Source organism: Lagenorhynchus albirostris, chromosome 6 (genome assembly GCF_949774975.1).
Source record: "Lagenorhynchus albirostris chromosome 6, mLagAlb1.1, whole genome shotgun sequence".
Taxonomy (NCBI): Eukaryota; Metazoa; Chordata; class Mammalia; order Artiodactyla; family Delphinidae; genus Lagenorhynchus; species Lagenorhynchus albirostris.
In genome coordinates this window covers 118362222-118381094 of record NC_083100.1, presented here as the reverse complement: position 1 = coordinate 118381094, position 18873 = coordinate 118362222, and the positions used below count along the sequence as shown (strand labels likewise).

The window sequence follows — 18873 nt, the reverse complement described above, 5'->3', positions numbered from 1 at the left end:
AATAGGACAGTCTGCAATATTTTGTGGCCGTTCTGGAAAACAGCTGAAGCGCTCTCACAACAGTCAGCCAGGAATGCTGCTGGACAGCTGGGCACGGATGGTGAAGAGCCTAAACGTGTCATCCTCTGTGAACCAGGCTTCCCGTCTCATTGACGGCAGCGAGCCCTGCTGGCAGTCCTCGGGCTCACAAGGAAAGGTAGTGTGCCATGGGGACACTTCCAGAAACACTTCATTTAGATGGCTTAACCTTTTAGAGCTTCAGCACGAACTTTGAAAAACCTACTAAGTTATACTGTGATGGCACCTCTCAGTACTCATTTTGTATTTTAGTTCATAATTACTTTAAAGTTTCAGAGTAATATGCCATCCAGCTTTCATTGTCAGAGATTTTTAAACAATATCGGTAATAGATTTTATATAACTGATAGAGGGTATAATAGGGTTTGTTTTGTTTTGTTTTATTCCCCCACATAAAATGTATGAGTTCAGATTCTGCTTCTGGTTAGAAGTTCTTCTAATATATCCTAACAAATATGTGTTTATCTTTGGAATGCTGTTTTAATCGCACTTACATATGGGTGTGCCTTATCTAGACATGCAAGTAAGACTTGGAGAAAGGTGCTTTCCCTCCACTTGGACTCTAGTGTTTTCTATAACCTACTCTTTGATGGGTATTAAGGGACCACCCTAAGTCAGGAGTCTATAAACACATGACTTCTGGGGCTTAGAGGGAGACATTCTTCTAATAAACAAGTAATGCTCTTGTTTCTGCCAGCTTAAAGGCAAATTCTGTCTCTCATGTGAAATTATATATTTAAAAAATCTCATTGAGAGTCAAGCTTTAGTGATACTTTCCAGCTAAAATATAGCTGAATTTTACTAAGAAGGCTTTTTTTTCTTTTTTTTAAAGCATTGGATTCGTTTGGAGATTTTCCCAGATGTTCTTGTTCATAGATTAAAAATGATAGTGGATCCTGCTGACAGTAGTTACATGCCTTCCCTGGTTGTCGTGTCAGGTACTTGAATTACTTTACTCAAAAAATATCTTCTATCATATAATAAAAACTCCTTTGTCTGATTCCTTTACCCCATTTTTCTTCCTAGGTGGAAATTCCCTAAATAACCTAATTGAATTAAAGACAATCAACATTAACCCCACTGATACCACAGTGTCCCTTCTGAATGACTCCACAGAGGTAAGTAGAGTCTCCATACTGTTCTCCATAGTGGCCGCACCAATTTACATTCCCACCAACGGTGCAGAAGGGTTCGCTTTTCTCCACACCCTCTCCAGCATTATTATTTGTAGACTTTTTAATGTTGGCCATTCTGACTGGTATGAGGTGATACCTCATTGTACTTTTGATTTGCATTTGTCTAATAATTAGTGATATTGAGCACCTTTTCATGTGCCTGTTGAGCATCTGTATGTCTTCTTTGGAGAAATGTCTGTTTAGGCCTCCTGCCCATTTTTTGATTGGGTTGTTTGTTTTTTTGATACTGAACTTCATGAGCTGTTTGTAGATTGTGGAGATTAATCCCTTAACAATTGCATCATTTGCAAATATTTTCTCCCATTCTGAGTGTTGCCTTTTTGTTTTGTTTATGGTTTCCTTTGCTGTGCAAAGACTTTAGAGTTTAATTAGGTTCCATTTGTTTATTTTTATTTTCATTACTCTAGGAAGTGGGTCAAAAAGGATCTTCCTGTGATTTATATCACAGAGTGTTCTGCCTATGTTTTCCTCTAAGAGTTTTATAATAATCCAGCCTTACATTTAGGTCTTTAATCCATTTTGAGTTTATTTTTGTGTATGGTGTTAGGAAGTGTTCTAATTTCATGCTTTTACATGTAGCTGTCCAGTTTTCCCAGCACCACTTACTGAAGAGGCTGTCTTTTCTCTATTGTCTATTCTTGCCTCCTTTGTCAAAGATAAGGTGACCATATGTGCGTAGGTTTATTTCTGGGCTTTCTGTCCTGTTCCATTGATCTATATTTCTGTTTTTGTGCCAGTACCATACTGGTTGTGATGACTGTAGCTTTGTAGTATAGTCTGAAGTCAGGGATCCTGATTCCTCCAGCACTGTTTTTCTTTCCCAAGATTGCTTTGGCTTTCGGGGTCTTCTGTGTCTACATACAAATTAAAAAATTTTTTTGTTCTAGTTCTGTGAAAAATGCCATTGGTAATTTGATAGGGATTGCATTGATACTGTAGATTGCCTGGGGTAGTATAGTCATTTTCACAATATTCTTCCAGTTTAAGAACATGGTGTATATTTCCATCTGTTTGTGTCATCTTCTGTTTCCTTCATTAGCGTCCTATAGTTTTATGAGTACAGTAAGTCCCCTACATACGAACCTTCAAGATGCGAACTTTCAAAGATGAGAACGTGTGTTCACGTGTCCAGTCATGTAAGTTAGTTCACGTCTGGCATACATTGTCACATGTGTGCATCCTCTACAAGTGGTTATGCTTTTGGATACTTTACAGTACTGTATAGACTACAGTAGTACAGTATCTTTCTTTTTTTTTCTTTTTCCTGCCCCCCCCAAAGCGTGTGCACACTCACACACACACACACACGCAGTAGATAGTGGAGTCCACATTTATAGCAAAGGTATATTCATATACTGTTTTTTTTTTAGGGTTCCCCAACCTTTTATTTATTTACATCTTTATTGAAGTATAATTGCTTTACAATGGTGTGTTAGTTTCTGCTTTATAACAAAGTGAATCAGTTATACGTATACATATGTTCCTATATCTCTTCCCTCTTGCATCTCGCTCCCTCCCACCCTCCCTATCCCACCCCTCTAGGTGGTCACAAAGCACCGAGCTGATCTCCCTGTGCTATGCGGCTGCTTCCCACTAGCTATCTATTTTATGTTTGGTAGTGTATATATGTCCATGCCACTCTCTCTCTTTGTAACAGCTTACCCTTCCCCCTCCTCATATCCTCAAGTCCATTCTCTAGTAGGTCTGTGTCTTTATTCCTGTCTTACACCTAGGTTCTTCGTGACATTTTTTCTTTTCCTTAAATTCCATATATATGTGTTAGCATACGGAATTTGTCTTTTTTTTCTGACTTACTTCACTCTGTATGACAGACTCTAGGTCCATCCACCTCAATACAAATAGCTCAATTTCGTTTCCTTTTATGGCTGAGTAATATTCCATTGTATATATGTGCCACATCTTCTTTATCCATTCATCCGATGATGGACACTTAGGTTGTTTCCATCTCCGGGCTATTGTAAATAGAGCTGCAATGAACATTATGGTACATGACTCTTTTTGAATTATGGTTTTCTCAGGATATATGCGCAGTAGTGGGATTGCTGGGTCATATGGCAGTTCTATTTGTAGTTTTTTAAGGAACCTCCATACTGTTCTCCATTGTGGCTGTATGAATTCACATTCCCACCAGCAGTGCAAGAGTGTTCCCTTTTCTCCACACCCTCTCCAGCATTTATTGTTTCTAGATACTTTGATGATGGCCATCTGACTGGTGTGAGATGATGTCTCATTGTAGTTTTGATTTGCATTTCTCTAATGATTAATGATGTTGAGCATTCTTTCATGTGTTCGTTGGCAGTCTGTATATCTTCCTTGGGGAAATGTCTACTTAGGTCTTCTGCCCATTTTTGGATTGGGTTGTTTGTTTTTTTGTTATTAAGCTGCATGAGCTGCTTATAAATTTTGGAGATTAATCCTTTGTCAGTTGCTTCATTTGCAAATATTTTCTCCCATTTTGAGGGTTGTCTTCTGGTCTTGTTTATGGTTTCCTTTGCTGTGCAAAAGCTTTGAAGTTTCATTAGGTCCCATTTGTTTATTTTTGTTTCTCTAGGAGGTGGGTCAAAAAGGGTCTTGCTGTGATTTATGTCATAGAGTGTTCTGCGATGTTTTCCTCTAAGAGTTTGATAGTTTCTGGCCTTAAATTTAGGTCTTTAATCCATTTTGAGTTTATTTTTGTGTATGGTGTTAGGGAGTGATCTAATCTCATACTTTTACATGCACCTATCCAGTTTTCCCAGCACCACTTATTGAAGAGGCTGTCCTTTCTCCACTGTATATTCCTGCCTCCTTTATCAAAGATAAGGTGACCATATGTGCATGGGTTTATCTCTGAGCTTTCTATCCTGTTCCATTGATCTATCTTTCTGTTTTTGTGCCAGTACCATACTGTCTTGATTACTGTAGCTTTGTAGTATAGTCTGAAGTCAGGGAGCCAGATTCCTCCAGCTCTGTTTTTCGTTCTTAAGATTGCTTTGGCTGTTCGGGGTCTTTTGTGTTTCCATACAAATTGTGAAATTTTTTTGTTCTAGTTCTGTGAAAAATGCCAGTGGTAGTTTGATAGGGATTGCATTGAATCTGTAGATTGCTTTGGGTAGTAGAGTCATTTTCACAATGTTGATTCTTCCAATCCAAGAACATGGTATATCTCTCCATCTATTTGTATCATCTTTAATTTCTTTCATCAGTGTCTTATAATTTTCTGCATACAGGTCTTTTGTCTCCTTAGGTAGGTTTATTCCTAGATATTTTGTTCTTTTTGTTGCAGTGGTAAATGGGAGTGTTTTCTTGATTTCAGTTTCACATTTTTCATCATTAGTGTATAGGAATGCAAGAGATTTCTATGCATTAATTTTGTATCCTGCTACTTTACCAAATTCATTGATTAGCTCTAGTAGTTTTCTGGTAGCATCTTTAGGATTCTCTATCTATTGTATCATGTCATCTGCAAAGAGTGACAGCTTTACTTCTTCTTTTCCGATTTGGATTCCTTTTATTTCCTTTTCTTCTCTGATTGCTGAGGCTAAAACTTCCAAAACTCTGTTGAATAAGAGTGGTGAGAGTGGGCAACCTTGTCTTGTTCCTGATCTTAGTGGAAATGCTTTCAGTTTTTCACCATTGAGGATGATGTTGGCTGTGGGCTTGTCATATATGGCCTTTATTATGTTGAGGAAAGTTCCCCCTGTGCCTACTTTCTGCAGGGTTTTTATCATAAACGGGTGTTGAATTTTGTCGAAAGCTTTCTCTGCATCTGTTGAGATGATCATATGGTTTTTCACCTTCAATTTATTAATATGGTGTATCACGTTGATTGATTTGCATATATTGAAGAATCCTTGCACTCCTGGAATAAACCCCCCTTGATCATGGTGTATGATCTTTTTAATGTGCTGTTGGATTCTGTTTGCTAGTATTTTGTTGAGGATTTTTGCATCTGTGTTCATCAGTGATACTGGCCTGTAGTTTTCTTTCTTTGTGACATCCTTGTCTGGTTTTGGTATCAGGGTGATGGTGGCCTCGTAGAATGAGTTTGGGAGTGTTACTCCGCTGCTATATTTTGGAAGAGTTTGAGAAGGATAGGTGTTAGCTCTTCTCTAAATGTTTGATAGAAGTCGCCTGTGAAGCCATCTGGTCCTGGGCTTTTTTTTGTTGGAAGATTTTTAATCACAGTTACAATTTCAGTGCTTGTGATTGGTCTGTTCATATTTTCTATTTCTTCCTGATTCAGTCTTGGCAGGTTGTGCATTTCTAAGAATTTGTCCATTTCTTCCAGGTTGTCCATTTTATTGGCATAGAGTTGCTTGTAGTAATCTCTCATGATCTTTTGTATTTCTGCAGTGTCAGTTGTTAGTTCTCCTTTTTCATTTCTCATTCTATTGATTTGAGTCTTCTCCCTTCTTTTCTTGATGAGTCTGGCTAATGGTTTATCAATTTTGTTTATCCTCTCAAAGAACCAGCTTTTAGTTTTATTGACCTTTGCTATCGTTTCCTTCATTTCTTTTTCATTTATTTCTGATCAGATTTTTATGATTTCTTTCCTTCTGCTAACTTTGGGTTTTTTTAATTCTACTTTCTCTAATTGCTTTAGGTGCAAGGTTAGTTTGTTTATTCGAGATGTTTCCTGTTTCTTAAGGTAGTATTTTATTGCTATAAACTTCCCTCTTAGAACTGCTTTTGCTGCATCCCATGGGTTTTGGGTCGTCGTGTCTCCATTGTCATTTGTTTCTAGGTATTTTTTGATTTCCTCTTTGATTTCTTCAGTGATCACTTCGTTTTTAAGTAGTGTATTGTTTACCCTCCATGTGTTTGTATTTTTTATGGATCTTTTCCTGTAATTGATATCTAGTCTTACAGCGTTGTGGTCGGAAAAGATACTTGATACAATTTAAATTTTCTTAAATTTACCAAGGCTTGATTTGTGACCCAAGATATGATCTATCCTGGAGAATGTTCCATGGGCACTTGATGTGTATTCTGTTGTTTTTGGATGGAATGTCCTATAAATGTCAGTTAAGTCCATTTTATCATTTAAAGCTTGTGTTTCCTTATTTATTTTCATTTTGGATGATGTGTCCATTGGTGATAGTGTGGTGTTGAAGTCCCCTACGATGAATGTGTTACTGTCGATTTCCCCTTTTATGGCTCTTAGTATTTGCCTTATGTATTGAGGTGCTCCTTTGTTGGGTGCATAAATATTTACAATTGTTATATCTTCTTCTTGGATCGATCCTTTGATCATTATGTAGTGTCCTTCTTTGTCTCTTCTAATAGTCTTTATTTTAAAGTCTATTTTGTCTGATATGAGAATTGCTACTCCAGCTTTCTTTTGGTTTCCATTTGCATGGAATATCTTTTTCCATCCCCTTACTTTCAGTCTGTACGTGTCTCTAGGTCTGAAGTGGGTTTCTTGTAGACAGCATATACGTGGGTCTTGTTTTTGTATCCATTCAGCCAATCTGTGTCTTTTGGTGGGAGCATTTAGTCCGTTTACGTTTAAGGTAATTATCGATATGTATGTTCCTAGTCCCATTTTCTTAATTGTTTTGGGTTCATTATTGTAGGTCTTTTCCTTCTCTTGTGTTTCTTGCCTAGAGCAGTTCCTTTAGCATTTGGTGTAAAGCTGGGTTGGTGGTGCTTAACTCTCTCAGGTTTTGCTTGTCTGTAAAGGTTTTAATTTCTCCATCAAATCTGAATGAAATCCTTACTGGGTAGAGTAATCTTGGTTGCAGGTTTTTCTCCTTTATCACTTTAAATATCTCTTGCCATTTCCTTCTGGCTTGCAGAGTTTCTGCTGAAAGATCAGCTGTTAACCTTATGGGGATTCCCTTGTGTGTTATTTGTTGTTTTTCCCTTGCTGCTTTTAATATGTTTTCTTTGTATTTAATTTTTTTTTTTTTTCCGGTATGTGGGCCTCTCAGTGTTGTGGTCTCTCCTGTTGCGGAGCACAGGCTCTGGACGCGCAGGCTTAGTGGCCATGGCTCACGGGCCCAGCTGCTCTGCGGCATGTGGGATATTTCCGGACCCGGGGCACGAACCCGTGTGCCCTGCATTGGCAGGCGGACTCTCTACCACTGCGCCACCAGGGAAACCCTGTGTTTAATTTTTGACAGTTTGTTTAATATGTGTCTTGGCGTATTTCTCCTTGGATTTATCCTGTATGGGATTCTCTGTGCTTCCTGGACTTGATTAACTATTTCCTTTTGCATATTAGGGAAGTTTTCAAGTATAATCTCTTAAAATATTTTCTCAGTCCCTTTCTTTTTCTCTTCTTCTTCTGGAACCCCTATAATTTGAATGTTGGTGCGTTTAATGTTGTCCCAGAGGTCTCTGAGACTGTCTTCAGTTCTTTTCATTCTTTTTTCTTTATTCTGCTCTGCAGTAGTTATTTCCACTATTTTATCTTCCAGGTCACTTATCCGTTCTTCTGCCTCAGTTATTCTGCTATTGATCCCATCTAGAATATTTTTCATTTCATTTATTGTGCTGTTCATTGTTGCGTGTTTACTCTTTAGTTCTTCTAGGTCCTTGTTAAATGTTTCTTGCATTTTGTCTATTCTGTTTCCAAGATTTTGGATCATCTTTACTATCATTATTCTGAATTCTTTTCCAGGTAGACTGCCTATTTCCTCTTCATTTGTTAGGTCTGGTGGGTTTTTATCTTGCTCCTTCATCTGCTGTGTGTCTTTCTGTCTTCTCATTTTGCTTATCTTACTGTGTTTGGGGTCTCCTTTTTGTAGGCTGCAGGTTTGTAGTTCCCGTTGTTTTTGGTGTCTGTCCCCAGTGGCTAAAGTTGGTTCAGTGGGTTGTGTAGGCTTCCTGGTGGAGGGGACTAGTGCCTGTGTTCTGGTGGATGAGGCTGGATCTTGTCTCTCTGGTGGGCAGGTCCACGTCTGGTGGTGTGTTTTGGGGTATCTGTGGACTTATTATGATTTTAAGCAGCCTCTCTGCTAATGGATGGGGTTGTGTTCCTGTCTTGCTAGTTGTTTGGCATAGGGTGTCCAGCACTGTAGCTTGCTGGTCATTGAGTGAAGCTGGGTCTTGGTGTTGAGATGGAGATCTCTGGGAGATTTTCGCCGTTTGATATTATGTGGAGCTGGGAGATCTCTTGTGGACCAGTGTCCTGAAGTTGGCTGTCCCACCTCAGAGGCACAGCACTGACTCCTGGCTACAGCACCAAGAGCCTTTCATCCACACGGCTCAGAATTAAAGGGAGAAAAAGTAGATAGGAAGAAAGGAAGAAAGGAAGGAAGGAAGAGGGGAGGGAGCGAGGCAGGGAGGAGGGAAGGGAAGGAAGGAAAGAAAGAAAGATAGAAAGAAAGAAAGAAAGAAAGCAGATAAAATAAAATAAGATAAAATAAAGTTATTAAATTAAAAAGTCATTATCAAGAAAAAAATTTTGTTTGAAAAAGAAAAACAAAAACGGACGTATAGAATCCTAGGACAAATGGGGGGAGTAAAGCTGTACAGACAAAGTCTCACACAGAAGCATAGACATACACACAAAGAGAGGAAAAGGGAAAAAAAAATAAATCTTGCTCTCAAAGTCCACCTTAATTTGGGATGATTTGTTGTGTATTCGTGTATTCCACAGATGCAGGGGAGATCAAGTTGATTGTGGAGCTTTAATCCGCTGCTTTTGAGGCTGCTGGGAGAGATTTCTCTTTCTCTTCTTTGTTCTCACAGCTCCCGGGGTTCAGCTTTGGATTTGGCCCTGCCTCCGTGTGTAGGTTGCCGGAGGGCGTCTGTTCTTTGCTCAGACAGGACGGGGTTAAAGGAGCAGCTCCTTTGGGGACTCTGGCTCACTCAGGCTGGAGGGGAGGGAGGGGCACGGAGTGCGGGGCGAGCCTGCGGTGGCAGAGGCCAGCGTGAGGTTGCACCCGCCTTAGGTGCGCCATGTGTTCTCCCGGGGGAGATGTCCCTGGATCCCAGGACCCTGGCAGTGGCGGGCTGCACAGGCTCCCCGGAAGGAGGTTGTGAATAGTGACCTGTGCTTGTACATAGGCTTCTTGGTGGCGGCCACAGTGCGTTAGCATCTCATACCCGTCTCTGGGTTCCGCAGTTTTTTTTTTTTTCACATCTTTATTGGAGTATAATTGCTTTACAATGGTGTGTTAGTTTCTGCTTTATAACAAAGTGAATCAGTTATACATATGTTCCCATATCTCTTTCCTCTCGCGTCTCCCTCCCTTCCACCCTCCCTATCCCACACTTCCAGACGGTCCGCACTTTTAGCCGCGGCTCGCACCCGTCTCTGGAGCTCCTTTAAGCAGTGCGCACCAGGAAACAAAGAGGGAAGAAAAAGTCTCTTGCCTCTTCGTCATGTCCAGACTTTTCCCCGGACTCCCTCCCGGCTAGCCGTGGTGCACTAACCCCCTGCAGGCTGTGTTCATGCCGCCAGCTCCAGTCCTCTCCCTGTGCTCCGACCTCTCCCTGAAGCCCGAGCCTCAGCTCCCAGCCCCGCACGCCCTGGCAGGTGAGCAGACAAGCCTCTCGGGCTGGTGAGTGCCGATCGATACCGATCCTCTGTGCGGGAATCTCTTCGCTTTGCCCTCGGCACCCCTGTTGCTGTCCTCTCCTCCGCGGCTCTGAAGTTTTCCCCTTGTGCCACCCACAGTCTCCACCCGCGAAGGGGTTTCCTAGTGTGTGGAAACCTTTCCTCCTTCACAGCTTCCTCCCAGTGGTGCACTCCTGTCCCTATCCTTTTGTCTCTGTTTATTCTTTTTTCTTTTGCCCTACCCAGGTACGTGGGGACTTTCTTGCCTTTTGGGAGGTCTGAGGTCTTCTGCCAGCGTTCAGTAGGTGTTCCGTAGGAGTTGTTCCACGTGTAGATGTATTTCTGGTGTATCTGTGGGGAGGAAGGTGATCCCCACATCTTACTCTTCCGCCATCTTCCCCTCGTCCCAGTATCTTTATTTCAAGCCCCGGATAGGCTTTATGGCCCCTATTATGTTGAGGTATGTTCCCTCTATGCCCACTTTCTGGAGAGTTTTTATCGTAAGTGTGTGTTGAATTTTGTCAAAAGCTTTTTCTGCATCCATTTGAGATGATAATACGGTTTTTATTCTTCAATTTGTTAACGTGGTGTATCACACTGATTTGCGGATACTGAAAAATCCTTGCACCCCTGGGATAATTCTGCTTGATGATGGTGTATGATCCTTTTAATGTATTGTTGGATTCGGTTTGCTAGTATTTTGTTGAGAAGTTTTTTAAAATTTATTTATTTATTTATTCATTTGGTTGAGCCAGGTCTTACTTGCAGCAGTCAGGCTCCTTAGTTGTGGCTCGCAGACTCCTTAGTTGCGTCACGTGGGCTCCTTAGTTGTGGCAGGCAGGTTACTTAGTTGTGGTTCGAGGGCTCCTTAGTTGTGGCTCACCAGCTCCTTAGTTGTGGCACATGGGCTCCTTAGTTGCGGCAGGTGGGCTCTGTTAGTTGAGGCTCACAGGCTCCTTAGTTGCGGTTCACCAGCTGCTTAGTTGCAGCATGCAGGTGGGATCTAGTTCCCTGACGAGGGATCAAACCCAGGCCCCCTGCATTGGGAGCGTGGAGTCTTAACCACCCGCGCCACCAGGGAGGTCACCTGTTGAGGATTTTTGTGTCTATGTTCATCAGTGATAATTGCCCTGTAAATTTTCATTTCTTTTGTGTGTGTGTGTGTGTGTGTGTGTGTGTGTGTGTGTGTGTGTGAGATATCTTTGTCTGGTTTTGCTATCAGGGCGATCGTGGCTTCATAGAATGAGTTTGGGAATGTTCCTTCCTCTGCAGTTTGTTTTTTTGCAGTAGTTTCAGAAGGATAGGTGTTAACTCTTCTCTAAATGTTTGGTAGAATTCACCTGTGAAGCCACCTGGTCCTGAACTTTTGATTGTTGCAAGTTTTAAAATCACAGATTTAGCACATAATTAACTGAAAAGCTTTTGCACAGCAAAGGATACCCTGGAGAAAACGAAAAGACAACCTATTGAATGGGAGAAAAAAATTGAAATGGTATGACTGATAAGGGATTAATATACAACATATATCAACAGCTCATACAACTCAACAGCAAAAAACCAACCCAATTAAAAAATGGGCAGAAGAACTGAATAGACATTTTTCCAAAGAAGAAATGCAGATGGCCAACAGGCAGATGAAAAGATACTCAAAATCACAAATCATCAGTGAAATGCAAATTAAAACCACAATGAGATATCACCTCAGACCTGTCAGAATGGCTGTCATCAAAAAGAACACAAATAACAAATGTTAGCGAGAATTGCAGAAAAGGGAACACTTGTACACTGTTGGTGGGAATGTAAATTGGTACAGGTATATATCCGAAAAAGATAACATGTACCCCAATGTTCATAGCAACATTATTTACAATTGTCAAGATAGGGAAGCAACCTAAGTGTCCATCAACAGAAGAACGGATAAAGATGTGGTACATAAATACAATGGAGTACTGCTCAGCCACAAAAGAGAATGAAAATTTGCCATTTGCAACAACATGGAGGGACTTGGAGGGCATTATGCTAAGTGAAATAAGTCAGACAGAGAAAGACAGATACTGTGTGATATCACTTACATGTGGAATCTAAAAAATACACCAGTTAGTGAATATAACAGAAAAAGAAGCTGAGTCACAGACATAGAGAACAAACTAGTGGCTACCAGGGGGAGAAGGAAGAGGGGAGGGGCAATATAGGGGTAGGGGGTTAAGAGGCACAAACTATTAGGTATAAAATAAGCTACAAGGATATATTGTACAACGTGGGGAATATAGCAGATATAGAGTATAACCTATAAAAATTGTGAATCACTATATTGTATACCTGTAACTCACATATTATTATATATCAACTATACATCAATGAAAAATAAATTGCTTAATTGATTTAAAGAAGTCACAGATTCAATATCAGTACTTGTAATTGGTCTGTTCATACTTCCTATTTCTTCGTGATTCTGTCTTGGGAGATTATACCTTTTAGGAATTTGTCCATTTCTTCTAGGTTGTCCATTTAATTGGCATGTTGTTGCTTGTAGTAGTCTCTTATGACCCTTTGTATTTCTGTGCTCTTGGTTATAACTTCTTTTTCATTTCTGATTTTATTGTTTCCAGCCCTCTCCCGTTTTTTTCTTGATTCTGACTAAAGGTTTATCAATTTTTTTTTCTGTTTTCAGAGGACCAGCTTATAGTTTCATTGATCTTTTCTATTGGTATTTTAGTCTCTATTTCATTTATTTCTGCTCTGATCTTTATGATTTCTTCTCCTAACTTTGGCTTTTGTTTGTTCTTGTTTCTCTGTTTGCTTTAGGCATAAGGTTTGTTGTTTATTTGAGAACTCCCCTCTTAGAATTGCTTTGCAGCATCTCATAGGTTTTGGATCATCATGTTTTTATTTTCATTTGTCTGTAGGTATTTTCTGATTTCCTCCTTGATTTCTTCAGTGATCCACTGGCTGTTTAGTAGCATATTGTTCAGCCTCCATATGCTTGTTTTTTTTGCAGTTGTTTTCTTGTTGATTTCTAATCTCATAGTGTTGTGGTCGTAAAAGATGCTTGCTATTATTTCAGTTTTCTTAAATTTACCAAGGCTTGCTTTGTGGCCTAGCATGTCATCTATCCTGGAGAATGTTCCATGTGCACTTGAAAAGAATGTGTATTCTGCTACTCTCAGGTAGAATGCTTTATAAATATCAAGTAAGCCCCTCTGGTCTAATATGTCATTTAAAGCCTGTGTTTCCTTACTGATTTTCTGTCTGGGTGATCTGTCCACTAATGAAGGTGGGGTATTAACATCCCCCACTGTTATTGTGTTACTGTCGATTTCTCCTTTTATGTCTGTTAATGTTTGCCTTATATGTTGAGATGCTTCCCTGTTGGATGAATATATATTTACAATTGTTGTATTTCCTTGGATTGAAGAAGATATAACATTTCTTCCCCTCATTTTCAGTTTGTATGTGTCTCTAGATCTGAAGTGAGTCTCCTATAGGCAGCAGATATATGGGCCATGTTTTTGTTTCCATTCAGTCAGTCTGTGTCTTTTGGTTGGAGCATTTAGTCCGTTTACATTTAAGGTATTTATCCATATGTATGTTCCTATTGCCGTTTTGCTAATTGTTTTGGATTTGTTTTTGTAGGTCTTTTTTTCCCCTTTCTTCTTTTGTTTTCTTCTGATTTGATGTATATCGTTAGTGTTATTTTGCATTCCTTTTTCTTTTTTGTGTGTATTTCTATTACAGGTTTTTGTTTTGTGGTTACTATGAGGTTTTTGTACAGCAGTCTAGTTAAATATGTGCTTGTTTTAAGTTGCTGATCTCTTAATTTCAAATGCATTTTAGATACCCTGCATTTGTACTCTTCTCCCCTCATGGTCACTGCTTTTGAATTCATATTTTACATCTAATTGTTTTGTCTATCCCTTAAACCCTTATTGTGGGTACAGATGATTTTACTCCTTTTGTCTTTTAACCTCCCTACTAGCTTTGTGTGTGAATGATTTCCTACTGTATGTTTACCTTTACTAGAGAGCTTTTCCATTTTGTAATTTTCTTGTTTCTAGTTGTGTCGTTTTCTTTTCCACCTAGAGGAGTTCCTTTAGCATTTGCTGTAAAGCTGGTTTGATGTTCCTGAATTCTTTTAGCTTTTACTTGTCTGTAAAGCTTTTGTTTTCTTCATCAAATCTCAGTGAGAGCCTTGCAGTGTAGAATATTCTTGGTTATAGGTTCTTCTCTTTCATCACTTTATATTGTGCATTCCCTTCTGGTCTGCAGAGGTTTTGCTGAAAAATCAGCTGATAGCCTTATAGGATTCCCTTGTATGTTGTCTTTTGCTTTTCCCTTGTTACTTTTAATATTCTCTCTTTATCTTTTAATTTTTTCATTTTTATGACAATAGTCCTTGTGTATTCCTCTGCGGGTTAATCCTATATGGGATTCTCTGTGCTTCCTGGACTTGGTTGACTTTTTCCTTTCCCAGCTTAGGTAAGTTTTCAGCTATTATCTCTTCAGATATTTTATCAAGTCCTTTCTCTCTCTCTTCTTCTGGAACCCCTATAATATGAATGTTTATGTGCTTGTCGTCGTCCTACTGGTCTCTTAAACTGTCCTCATTTCTTTTTGTTCTCTTTTCTGTTTGGTAGCAGTGATTTCCAGTACTGTGTCTTCTAGCTCACTAATCCATTCTTCTGCCTCATTTAGGCTACTGTTGATTTCCTTCTGGTATATTTTTCAGTTCAGTTATTGCATTCCTTAATTCTGTTTGGTTGTTCTGTATATTTTCTAATTCTTTATTTAAAAACTTCTAATTTCTCGCTCTGTGCATCTATTCTCCTTCTGAGTTCTTTCATCATCTTTATCATCATTACTCTGAACTCTTGGGTAGATTGCCTCGACGTCACTTAGTTTTTCTTCTGGCGTTTTATCTTGTTACTTCGTCTGAAACATAATCCTGTTGCTGCATTTTGTTTAAATTGCTATTTGTATTTTTATGTATGTGGTAGGTTGGTTCTGCTTCTCAACCTTGGAGAAGTGGCCCTCTGTAAGAGATGTCCTATGCATCCCAGCAGTGCAGTTCCTTCTCATCATCCAAGGAAGGGCCACGGGCCAGCTGGTTCCAGGGTAGGGTCTGGCCTGCATTTGCAGACTTGGTCTGTTGGCTGAAGGACTGTCATTTTCTTGCTTCTGGTGTCTGACCTCTGGTGAGTGAGGCTGGTCTAGATAGTTGAGTGAGTGAGATTCCTGGCAGGTGGGGCTGGTGCCTGCCCCCTGGTAGGTGGAGTTGGGTCTTGGTCCTCTGGTGGGCAGGACCATGTATAGAGGCAGCTGTGGGCTCAGGAAGTCTTTAGGCAGTCTGTCTGCTGATGGCTGTTTCCGCACCTAGTTTGTTGTTTATCCTGAGGCGTTCCAGCATTGGAGCCTAGAGCCTGGTGGGTGGGGCCAGGTCTTGGTGCCAGAATGTCAGCCTCCAGGAGAGCTCATGCAGATGAATATTCTCCTGATATATCTGCCACTAGTGTCTATGCCCCCAGTGTGGGCCACAGCCTCTCCCTGCCTCCCCAGGAGACCCTCCAAGACCAGCAGGTAGATCTGGCCCAGATACCTATCAAATTGCTGCTTTTGCTCTTGGTCCTGGTGCATGTGAGATTTTGCATGCACCCTTTATGAGTGAAGTCTCTATTTCCCCCAGTCCTCTGGATCTCCTCCAGTCAAGCCCCCGCTGATCTTCAAAGGCAGATGCTCTCAGGGTTCCTCTTCCCAGTGCCAGACCCCCAGGCTGGGGAGCGTGATGTGAGGCTCAGAACTCTCACTCCTGTTGGAGAACCTCTGTAATATAATTATTCTCCAATTTGTGAGTTGCCAACCCCGGTGGGTATGGGATTTAATTATATCATGAGCCTGCCTGTCCTACCAGTCTTGCTGTGGTCCATCTTTATGTCTTTAGCTGTAGAGGATCTTTTCTAGTAGGTGTCAGTCTTTTTCAACGATAGTTGTTCTGCAGATTGTTGTGATTTTGTTGTGCTTGTGAGAAGAGGTGAGCTTAGTGTCCTTCTACTCTGCCATCTTGGCCACTCTCCCATAGTGTTCCTTTTTGATGGTTTGCAAATGACAATGGAGTTGCCTTTTTTTGACCATCTCTATAATAACATTGAGCCCATATTTTCCCCCTTAATTAAATAATTGTATTTATTTTAAAATTTGACATGTATACAACTTGAATTTGTTGCTTATCAGATCAGCTTGAAAAGAAAACAAAACAAATTTCTTCCTCACTATCTTTGGTAAGAAGCAGGGGTAAAAGCTCTTGGCAAAAGTCATTGCCAAGCATGTCAGGGTGCTTTGTGCATTTAGCATTGTGTTATTCACGTTAAATATCTGTTACTATTGCAATAGTTCTTTCTGACCATACATGTGACACTGGAAATTGCTTTTTTGTTTTCATACCTTTAATTTGGTAGTAAGGAAAATTTCAAAATGAATCCAAGTTAATTTTATCTCCTGAAAATTCTGTCTGAGAGAATCAGTGAAGGTTCTTTTAAACAGTACATATTACGGATCAGTGAGACTGCCTTATAAATCTTCCAGTAAATCTTTCCACACAGACGTGAACACTATTTTAGTAAATTAAATATATTTAAAGTAACGCAGGTTAAAGCAGTTTTTTTTAACTACCTATACATTATCTCATGAGAACTTATTTAATTGATATGATAGTGGATAAAGATACCAAATAGTTGACTTTTTATTCATCTAAAGTTTATCATAAGTGAGTTTATTTTTAAATTATTAAATGCAGTTTACCAATCATTGCTTTATTACTTTAAAAAAATTTTTATTGGTGTATAGTTGACTTACAGTGTGTTAGTTTCAGGTGTACAGCAAAGTGAATCAGTTATACATGTACATGTATCCACTCTTTTTTTTAGATTCTTTTCCCATATAGGCCATTACGGAGTATTGAGTAGAGTTCCCTGTGCTATACAGCAGGTTTTTATTAGTTATCCATTTTATATATAGCAGTGTGTATATGTCAGTCCCAGTCTCCCAATTTATCCCTCCTCCCGTTATCCCTTGGTAACTATAAGTTTGTTTTCTACATCCATGACTCTACTTCTGTTTTGTAAATAGGTTCATTTGTACCCTTTTTTTTTAGATTCCACATGTAAGTGATATCATATGATGTTTGTCTTTCTGTGTCTGACTTACTTCACTTGGTATGACCATCTCTAGGTCCATCCATCTTGCTGCAAATGGCATTATTTTGTTCTTTTTTATGGCTGAGTTATATTCCATTGTATATATGTACCACATCTTCTTTATCCATTCCTCTTGTGACGGACATTTATGTTGCTTCCATGTCCTGGCTATTGTAAATAGTGCTCCTGTAAAGATAGGGGTGCATGTGTCTTTTCAAATTATGGTTTTCTCTGGACATATGCCCAGAAGTGGGATTGCTGGGCCATATGGTAGTTCTATTTTTAGCTTTTAAAGGTACCTCCATACTGTTCTCCATAGTGGCTGCACCAATTTACATTCCCACCAACAGTGTAGGAGGGTTCCCTTTGCCCTACACCCTCTGTAGCATTTACTGTTTGTAGATTTTTTGATGATGGATATTCTGACCAGTTTGAGGTGATAACCTCATTGTATTTTTGATTTGCATTTGTCTAATAATTAGTGATATTGAGCATCTTTTCATGTGCCTGTTGCCCATCTATCTGTATGTCTTCTTTGGAGAAATGTCTCTTTAGATCTTCCACCCATTTTTTGATTGGGCTATTTGTTTGTTTGATATTGAGCTTCATGAGCTGTTTGTATATTTTGGAGATTAATCCTTTGTTAGTTGCTTTGTTTGCAAATATTTTCTCCCATTCTGACAGTTGTCTTTTTGTTTTGTTTATGGTTTCCTTTGCTGTTCCTTTCCTTTTGAGTTTAATTAGGTCCCATTTGTTTATTTTTATTTTTTTTAAACATCTTTATTGGGGTATAATTGCTTTACAATGGTGTGTTAGTTTCTGCTTTATAACAAAGTGAATCAGTTATACATATACATATGTTCCCATATCTCTTCCCTCTTGCGTCTCCCTCCCTCCCACCCTCCCTAGCCCACCACTCCAGGCGGTCACAAAGCACCGAGCCGATATCCCTGTGCCATGCGGCTGCTTCCCACTAGCTATCTACCTTATGTTTGTTAGTGTGTATACGTCCATTTTATTTTTATTTTCATTACTTTAGGAGGTGGATCAAAAAAGATCTTGCTGCGATTTATGTCAAAGATTGTTTTGCCTATGTTTTCCTCTAAGAGTTTTATAATAATCCAGCCTTACATTTAGGTCTTTAATCCATTTTGAGTTTATTTTTGTGTATGGTGTTAGGGAGTGTTCTAATTTCATTCTTTTATATGTACGTGTCGAGTTTTCCCAGCACCACTTATTAAAGACACTGTCTTTTCTCCATTGTAGAGTCTTGCCTCCTTTGTCATAGATTAGGTGACCATCGGTGTGTGGGTTTATCTCTGGGCTTTCTATCCCATTCCATTGATCTGTATTTCTGTTTTTGTGCCAGTACCATACTGTTTTGATTACTGTAGATTTGTAGTATAGTCTGAAGTCAGGGATCCTGGTTCCTCTAGCTTTGTTTTTCTTTTGCAAGATTGCTTTGGCTATTCAGGGTCTTTTGTGTTTCCATACAATCTGTAAATTTTTTTGTTCTAGTTCTGTGAAAAATGCCTTTGGTAATTTGAAATGGGTTGTGTTGGATCTGTAGATTGCTTTGGGTAGTATAGTCATTTTCACAATATTGATTCTTCCAATCTAAGAACATGGTATATCTCTCCATCTGTTTGTGTCGTCTTTGATTTCTTTCATCAGTATCTTATAGTTTTCTGAGTACAGGTCTTTTGCTCCTTGGGTAAGAATCATTGCTTTATTATTTTTTTCTGTCCACATAAAGGCAGGCAAGTTCCATGTGATCCCAGTGTGTTACGTTAAAGAAACTGGTAACACAGTTTTTCAAGGTGGAAGATTGGTAACTTGTATCTAGAGACTATGGGACCATACCAACACTTTCCCCCAGGTCTAAGAGTTGATGCTTTGG

The 18873-nt window shown here is 39.5% G+C and overlaps 1 protein-coding gene across 1 annotated transcript in view; it reads left to right on the top strand.

Moving 5' to 3' along the window:
* The window catches only part of HERC2 (HECT and RLD domain containing E3 ubiquitin protein ligase 2), a 230619-nt gene that overhangs the window by 131602 nt on the left and 80144 nt on the right, over nucleotides 1–18873 (top strand). The window contains exons 53-55 of the mRNA XM_060153132.1: nucleotides 6–196; nucleotides 911–1016; nucleotides 1105–1196. Of these exons, the coding sequence (XP_060009115.1) occupies nucleotides 6–196; nucleotides 911–1016; nucleotides 1105–1196 (389 nt within the window). The remainder of the gene's footprint in view (nucleotides 1–5; nucleotides 197–910; nucleotides 1017–1104; nucleotides 1197–18873) is intronic.